The sequence below is a fragment of the Nannospalax galili genome, unplaced genomic scaffold (genome assembly GCF_000622305.1).
Source record: "Nannospalax galili isolate Female #2095 unplaced genomic scaffold, S.galili_v1.0 scaffold450, whole genome shotgun sequence".
Taxonomy (NCBI): domain Eukaryota; kingdom Metazoa; phylum Chordata; class Mammalia; order Rodentia; family Spalacidae; genus Nannospalax; species Nannospalax galili.
In genome coordinates, this window is record NW_008329134.1 from 1,031,739 (window position 1) to 1,040,763 (window position 9,025).

The 9,025-nt window shown below is 40.7% G+C and overlaps 1 protein-coding gene across 2 annotated transcripts; it reads left to right on the top strand.

The window, feature by feature from the left end:
• The first annotated feature begins 343 nt into the window (after positions 1-343).
• Twistnb (TWIST neighbor) lies at positions 344-8,500 on the top strand. Of its 2 annotated transcripts, none has more exons than XM_029563284.1 (3): positions 344-646; positions 5,702-5,843; positions 8,273-8,500. In XM_029563284.1, exons 1-3 carry the CDS (start codon positions 393-395, stop codon positions 8,483-8,485), a joined length of 609 nt encoding a protein of 202 aa, XP_029419144.1. In that variant the 5' UTR covers positions 344-392; the 3' UTR covers positions 8,486-8,500. The 2 variants fall into 2 exon arrangements, with proteins under 2 accessions (XP_029419144.1, XP_029419152.1); XM_029563292.1 differs by having other exon boundaries at positions 8,430-8,481.
• The last annotated feature ends 525 nt before the right edge of the window (positions 8,501-9,025 follow it).

The following is a 9,025-nucleotide window of genomic DNA, read 5'->3' on the forward strand; positions in this document are numbered from 1 at the left end:
GCTAAATCCAATGAAGAAAATACTCTTATTACCACGTGTCCCCACTCAGGATTGAAATCACTGAGGAATTTAAAAACAAACAAGCAAACACACTCAGGCTAAATCGGGGAACTGCTTTTTTAGATATGAATGCCCAGATCAATAAAATCAAACTTTCCCAGTCGGCGAGTATACCTTCCAGTGAAGATGGAACTCTATTTCCTTACTTAAACCCTGGGCTGATTAAATTTAGTTGCATGGGAACGGTCGCCCCCTGCTGGTCGCAGTGGCATAATGCACCGTTAGGTGATCATATCCCCGACCCTGGTCGCTGGTGGATGACGTAAGCAGGTGTCAAAGGCGAGGTGGTGGTGCCTGCGTCAGCAGTGGGCGCCGAGATCCTGACCGGGCGCATGGCTGCCGGGTGCTCAGAGTCGCCCCGGCCTCCCCCAACGGGTGAGAGGCCGGTGGCGGGGCCGGCGGGCGTAGTGCCCTGCCTGGAGCTGCCGAGCTACGCCGCGGCCTGCGCGCTGGTCAGCGGCCGCTATTCCTGCCTGGTGGCCGTGCCGCACCGCAGGCACATAGCGCTGTCGCCCCGCTACCTGAGCCGGAAGCGCTCGGGCATCCGTGAGCAGCTGGACGCCGAGCTCCTGCGCTACTCCGAGAGGTAGGTACACGCTCAGCTGTGCCCGGAGCCGGCCGCGCTGCACAGCATCTTCGGGACCCCACGACGCCGTAGAGATGGGACGGGTGCTGCGGGTCGCCCTGGTCCCCGGGCGTCTGCCTTCGTGTTCCTGCCCCCAGCCGGGCCCAGACTGTCGTGGCCCATCTCGTGATGAAACGGTAGGTGAAGTGACAGTGGCCACTGCTGGAGTGCTGGAAGCCCTTCTAGGTGTGGGGACGAGGGTACAGCCTGTGTCTAGAGACCCAGTAGGCTGTGTTTGGGTGCTGAAAGTTTGATATAGCCACTTCCGGGTAATGTTTTCTCACTTGACAACGAACATTTGCTGTTCCTTCCACGAAGATAACACATATATGTACATCGGTAAGCCGTTTCATTGCAAAGCATTTGTATTGTATTTAGAAGTAGAAAGTTGATTCATCTGTCGTCAGCCTATCGTTTTTGGGAGTGAAAAACAGAAAAACGAGTGCATTTATATTAAGAAACTCCAGATTTCAAGGGAAAGATAGATGCTATAATGTTCTTCTTTACTTTGGCACAAAAGAGGAATTCAGAAATAAGGGGAATAGGTTCCCTGGGAAGGAAGGCATCACTGTTCCCCAGTAATTCCGTGAACACCCGGAAATTGCTCGGATTTCCTATGTGACTTTGCTTAGGCAAATTATAAGGAACTGTTTCCAAATTCTCACAGATTGTGGCACAATCAAACCCATTAAGAATCGACCTGCCCAGAATATGCAGCTTCCTTTAAACCAGTGTGTAACATCTATGTCTATGTTATATATTAGGGACTTGGGATATAAAGATTAAAAAATCCAAGTTTCAAGGAACTTCGAGCTATTATTAGGGATATAAATGTAAGTCAAATCCAGTTACATGCTAAAATTTGACACAAACCTAAGTTGAGTTATAGTGAGAGAAGTTTTAAATTTGATCTTGTAGCTTTTGAGAACCACATATACTGAGGGTTTGAGATGGTAGCATTTCGGTCAGTCAATGGCATAAACAAATAGGAAGTAAATTTAAACTAGTATCTTGAACCAGAGAGCTGCTAATGTTATCTAACTCACTGAGGCTTATCTTATGTCAGGGGAAGACATTGAGTGCCCCTAGATTCGTGAGTAGGGTATCAGAGACTGGGAGCTGACTCTGTAGATAGCCATTGTGTTCCTTCCCTTCTGCCTTTAGTAGTTTCCCTGTTGTTTGAGAGGGCTTTTTGTTTCTGTTCTGGTTTTTCTGTTTTGTTTTACTATTCTTGCTTCTTTCTCTTATTCCCAGCTCTGAGACTTGACATACCCTGTGAGAAGAGTAGTATATGTCTCTAGCCCCTAGGATGTGATCAGGTATACAGTTTAAAAAACAATTTAGAGTTATATGATATTTTATTTATTTATTTTGATCTTTTTGAGACAAACTTTCCCTGTAGTCCAGTTGGCCTGGAACTTCCTATGTAGACCAGGCTGACCTTGAACTCACAGAGATCTGCCTACCTCTACCTCTCAAGTGCTGGGATTAAAGGTGCACTTCACCATGCCTGTCAGAATTATATGATATTTTAAATAAATGGAATAGTAGATAAAGAGATAAATTAGGATTTTTTTTACATTTAAGAAAACTGATTAGGGAGTTTAGAGGGTTTAAGACGATACAAGGTGGTCATGAAATATGGAAATGTAGTTATTTCATCTACTAGGAGAAAGGCACCTAGAGTTGTCTAATAGGAGCATTACCCCAGGTTTATGAGAGACTGATGATTTCTGTTACACAGTTGGATGACGCAGCCATGTAGAATAGGCTAGAGTGTTCAGTAGATCTGGATGCCTCCCTTCCCTGTTACTAGTGAGGTCTGCTAAAGAAGCCTGTTTTTTTCAGTGCAGGTTAGGTACTACACAATGTTATTAGAGTATTAATAGAGAAGGGGACAAACATTAAGAATATTGGGAATTGAATATAGTATCAATCAACCTTTTACCCTGTATAGTTTTTGCTTTCAGACTTGAGGACCATTCTTTAGCAACAGTCGTCTTCTTTTTTAAAGACGGAATAGAGAAGTTGAGAATGGCTCCCATACTGACGTTTAAGATATCTCAGCAACACTTCCTATTTGAGAGACTACCTACCTTTCTTTCCCAGTGGCAGAATTTTTAAAAAGGTATCCTATTTCAACTTTGGACTGTCCTCTTAGAGAAAGTAAGTAGTTTTCTAAAATCACATCATAATTTATGACTAAGGTGAACCTTTAAAAGGCCATTTAGCAGGGAGGTGGGAATAAAAGAAAAGCCATTCTCTTCCATTTGGCAGCCTTGACTTAAAGATGTATCCTCTCCTAGTAGTCCCAGAGAAGTCGTAAGTGTTCAGTCTAATGTCCCATAAACCTGATTTAATTGTCCCCTAAATATCTTAGGTAAGGTTACTACATTGACTTGATACCTATTTGGGATGCCTTTTAAAAAACAAAGAAAAAATAAGAAAAGATAACAGTGTTGGGATGTTACAAAAATATCATTCAGTGTACTGAAATGAAATTTAAAACTAAATACCACCTACCTACACAAAAAAATTCTTGATACTCTAATCGCATGAACTGTTTGAATGTGTGGTATTCAAGCGTAACTGGGAAGACTGAAGAAGTTAGATGCTTTCTGCACTTGAGAACGGTTGTTGATAAGTGTTGGAGTTACTAATGTGGATTGATTAGTCATTTCTCATTGAAAACTCAAATAATGCATGCTGTATCTATAGTTACCAATGCTTTTCTGAAATACTTAAGTGATTTTTGGTAAAGCACCCCACAATCTCTTGTATTTACATACACAATATTAAAAACATGCTAGGTGACAGATTGATGTTGATATGGTTTTTTTTTTTTAAGTTAAATCTTATGCCCAGCTATTTATAAATGGGCTTGCCCTTTGTCCCAGAATTATGCATAGAGATGGCTTTGCAGGTATTGTATTGAACTGTCCTGTACATAGTAGACTCTCCTTCCCTTACTTTTGCAGCGTTTGTGTTAAAGATGATCAGAACCTTGTGTTGGAAATGCCTCCTCCAAAGGATCAGTCATGCTCCCTTCACTCGAGAATCACTTTCTGTATGGAGAAGCTTTGAGTAGAGAAAACAGGGACTTTTTTTTTTTTTTTTTTTTTTTTTTACTACCAATTGTGGTGATTACTTTTTGTTTTTCTTTCCTGTTCCATTTTCAATGTCCCTGATATTGCCTTAGTGATGGTACAGTTCCTGCTTATGAAAGCAGTAACAAACTCAAAAGAGTGAGGAAGCCTGAGTTTAGGATTTTCCTAATTTGGTAGCTAAAGTTCCTTCCTAATGGGTTCTGGCTGTTTTATTGAAGTAAAATCTATTAGGAATAAATCCTTTCTCTTACTGTGAATTATACCAGAAATTTAAATGAAGCCAACAAAAACGTTTTCTACTATCCATGACCGTAGACTTGTGTGTGGGATCACAATGTGTAAACAGATGGATCCGATAAAGTTAGGTAAAGAATAGTAATACACTTTTACGTGCAGTAATTAAATGATTTCTTTGGGAGTCAAGGAGTTTTTCCTCAGGCACTAGTGAGTGTAGTAGTAAAGCTCACAGGTCTTTCTCCTTAGTTACAAATTAGCCTGTTGACCTGCATCTGGTCAGTGCAGAGAATAAGAGACTTTGGAGTGTTCAGCTCTAAGTGGGACATCTGTCTCACACCCTAACCCTAGAGTACTGAGGAAGAGAAGGCAGCAGAATTGGAGGAGCTGGCGTGGTGGATGTGTACAATGAAATCGTGTTTTCCATACACAATAGGGCAGTTGTATATATGAACCCACGGTGCTTGTGATAGCATGTAGAAGACATGTGCAAGTGTAAGCTAGACAAAACTCCAGCAGGAGACAGGGAGGGGGGCATGAAGCCCCAGCCGAGCTGAGGAGCTCTTGGCAATGGATAGTTGCTGGATGTGGGAAAGTCAGGATGTGAGGCCAGATAGTTTGACCATGCTCAGGGCATGGACCCACACCCAAGAGTATTTGGGGTACACATGTTGAACTGGTAGCCTTAAAAAATATAGAGGGAGGACAGGAAGTATGAGGGAGATTAGGAAGAAGGGAGGTGGATCTGAGAGGAGATGGGAGAGGGGTCCGAGTATGGTCAAAATACATTGTATGTCAAAATACATTATATGAAATGATCAAATCGGTATTATTATTCTTTCTTTATTGTTTTTATTTTATGTGTTTGAGTGCATTGCCTGCACGTATGTGAGTGCATCCGTATTGTACAATGCCACAGAGGTCAGAAGAGGGCTTCGGATTTCCCTGGAACTGGAGTTGAGGGTTCTTAGGGTGCTGGGAATCGATCCTGGGTCCTCTGCAAGAGCAGTCAGTGCTCTTAACTGCTTTACCATCTCTCCAGCACTGGTATTATTATTTTTTTAAAAGAACTTGTTGAAATAATAGTTGCCTACTATTCTTGACTTGAAATTTGTTCAGTTAAGTGTCAAATTTAGTTCTCAAATAATGCAATTGCATACATTAACATTTTTCCTTACTAGAAAAGGTTTCAGTTTGAGATTTTCTGTATGAAGTCACTGGGTCTAATAATCAGAGGCTGTAGCTTTAACTGTAGTGCTTCCCTGTGCTTCCCTTGCTGTGTACTATCAGGCATAGAAATGCAGTAATGGTGGATAATGTCAAAATTGCCTCATTTAGTCATTCAAGTATCTAGGCATTTTCTGTGCCATGTCCCATTATTTCTTCTAGTGTGACTGTGATTCAGATAGGTAGCAATTAAGGGGGTATCGGTTTATTTTTGGTACATGATTCTGAATACCCATGTAGATAATCACTTTAACTTAACTTGCACACTGAAACTCTGGTAAACTGCAGCTACTAAAAACCCCGTATGCTAGTCCATAAGACTAAGTGTGATCGTATTTTCATTTTGGAATAGATGGTATATCAAAGGCATTAAAAGTATGATTAGAGTAAAAGAGAATTAATGATAACAGAATTAATAATAACATTTTCTCTATTTCTTCTTTAACAGCCTTTTAGGTGTCCCTATTGCATATGATAACATCAGAGTTGTGGGTGAACTAGGAGATATTTATGATGATCAAGGACACATTCATCTTAACATTGAAGCAGATTTTGTTATTTTCTGCCCTGAACCAGGGCAAAAGTTAGTGGTATGTACCTCATTTTCTCCTCTTTCTTTGTATAATTTTCTCTATTTGTATTCCTCTACCCTCTCCCAGCACCCTTCTCACCCCCAAGTAACCACTATTCTACTCCAAGGGTACTTTTTAGAATGATTTTTTAATTTCCACATATGAGACCAAATATGTACTTGTCTTTCTGTGCCTGACTGACTTCACTTAGTCTGATGCACCCAGTCCTATTCATTTTGCTGCAAATAACAGGATTTCATTCTTCTCGTGGATATGTTTATTCTACAATATTCCTCTGTCTATGTAAACCATAGTTACCCATTCATCTTTTGATTGGCATGTGAGCTGATTCTGTATTTCAGCTGTTGTGAATCGTGCCACAATAAACACAGGCGTATAGACATTTCTTTTCTGTGTTGACTTTATTCCTCTTGCATATGAGCAGGATTGTTATATCCTAGTCATATGGTAGTTCTGTGCCAGAAGAACAGTGGGCAGTTACGTTCTCCTGTTCTGTGTGCTGTCTCTTTAACTCTTGCTTCCTCTGCTGAGCAGCTTTTTAGTTAGAGGCAATCTCATTTTTGTGTTTTGTTTGTTTCTTGTGCTTTTAGTGTCCTACTCAGAAAAACCACTGCCTTTATTGCTATGTTGACATAGTTCTCTTATTTTCTTCTAGTTTCGGGGTTTCGTATTTTGTAATAATGTCTTTTATCCATTTTTAGTTGATTTCTGTGCAGTTGTCAAGCTTCAGTTTTGTGATAAATGTTGAAATTATCAAATGCTTTTTCTTCTCTATTAAGATGATCATGATTTTTATCCTTAATTTTAGCTACATAATTAGTTTACTGATTTGTATATGTCATGCGATTTTTGAAATCATATAATGAAATTTGTCAACTTCATCATGTTGATTTTTTTTGATACACTATTAAGTTCAACTTATTAAGAGTTTTTCCATCTGTTTTATAATTTTGTGCAACTTTGGGGTAGTGTTGGTAAAGGCAGATCCTTGGCCAATTTGACTGATACTAAGGTGGGTCGTGCCTGAACCTCAGAATTGTAAGGACCTATACAATTTCAGTGGTATACTGAGGTCTATATTGCAGCTAGAGGTAATGCAGACTAAAACACTAGTTTGTCCCAAAGGGGCACAGTTCTCTGTCTGGTATCAAGGTGTGTTCTAGAGCCTCATCTCTGAACACTGACCTAAATTAGGAGGCAGGTGGCAGTAGAGATAGTCCCTTGGCCATCATGGCTGGTGCTAGGCTGGCTCTTGCACCTGAATCTGAGAGCCACAGACATCTGCAGAGAAGAGTGCATGTTCTCCAGGTCCACACCAACTGATGCAAATGAAACTCAGATCTGTTCAACAGGTGCACAAGTCTCTTGTTGCTGGGACTGGGATATAGGCTTTTTGTGCTCTGTGTTCTGAACGTTGAGTTTCCACTGGGAGCAGCAGGCCCAACAGTGAGACTGACACAGAACATTGTGCTAGCCTTCGTATTATTGCTCCTTGTTTTGCTGGGTAAAGTTAGAAGGGGAGTAGTGAGGCATCTCCTGCCTGCCCAGCACAATTCCAGCAGTTCAGTCTGGAGTATTAGCTGACCGTAGGGGTGTGGGGCTTTGCCCAGCATTGGCCTTCCCTGTTGCAGGCCTGGCACAGGGCCTAACGTCTACAGCCTGAACTTAATTCTCCTCTATCCCTCAAGTGGGTGGTAACTTTCTCCTCCCTGGAGTTGGGGGAGGAAAACCTTGTACTTTCTGCCATCCTCAGTGCATCTTTTCTTTTGTTATACTGAAAGCAGGCAGTGGTCTCTCAGCTGATCTTAGTTGTCTTCTAGTTTATGAATAGCTGTAATTAGGGGGAAAGATTGCCAGAGAATCTTACTCAGTTGCCATCCTGCTCTCCCTCCCATACAGTCACTGGAGTTCCCCCTTTGTGTTGGACATTCCCTGGGTTTCCACATATGGACAGTGGTATCTATTCAGCATCATAGAACATTTTCACTGTCCTAGAATTCCCCTCTTTTCCACCTGCTAATTCTCACCATGTACAACAACAGTTCTTGGCAACCATTGATCTTTGTGATATCCTCTAGCTGTCTTGTCTAGGATGTCAGACATACATTTTTTAATTCATTTATCTATAGTGTGGGAATGCACCAATGCCAGGGAATGCACCAATGCCATGGCAGAACTGGCTTAGTTTAGTTATTGTTTACCCATTTATAATAAATGTATACTTTTTATTTAATGAAGGTAAAGTTTTCTAAAATCTCTATTCTACATTTTGGTAAGTTGTATTTAGATAAACTTTTTCCATATTAAAACATGCCATTAATCTCATTTCTCTTCGGAGGGTCATATTGGGATTTATAAAGTGTGACTGACCTCTAACTCTTTGGCTCTCTTCTTGATGCTTTGTCTTTTGCTTTCCTCCTCCTCAGGGCACAGTTAATAAAGTGTCTTCTAGTCACATTGGCTGCTTAGTACATGGGTGTTTTAATGCCTCCATCCCTAAGCCTGAGCACATGTCATTTGAGCAGTGGCAAACCTTGGAGATAAATGTGGGTGATAAACTGGAATTTGATGTATTTCGCTTAGATTCAGATGCTGCTGGAGTATTCTGCATTCGAGGAAAACTAAATACTGAGAGGTGAGTGTTGATCTTTGAAACAAGGATTGAAATAATAGGTAGGAAACTCGATTCCTTGGATTAATACTGGAAATATATATATATCTTTATCAAATGTTCCTGCTTCAGCTAATTAACCTGAGTTTAATCTTTTTTCTGAACCAACTCAAAATGGAGAGACTGTGTCTGAGCTTTTGTAGAAGTACTGTGGAAGCAAAGCATTTAACATTTATGGCTGAATTTAGGTCAAGGTGATAGTGCAGCCCAATAATACGGGCAGTCTGGAGACTTAGGAGGATCATGAGTTTGAGACCACCCTGCACTACTGAGCAAGATCCTATCTCAGGGAGGAAAAATAGCAATAGCAACAACAACGTGTATACATGTATTTAAAAAACAACTAACAGCTGTAAAATTTAGCATTGAATAACATGTCTGACAACCTGTAGATTTTCATGGTCAGAGGGAAAGTAAGTTAAGTACCTTTTACTGCTGTCATGTAGAAAGTCTGTGAATACTCTTGACTTCATTTTTCCTTTTCCTTTTGATTATTGCTGTTAATTTT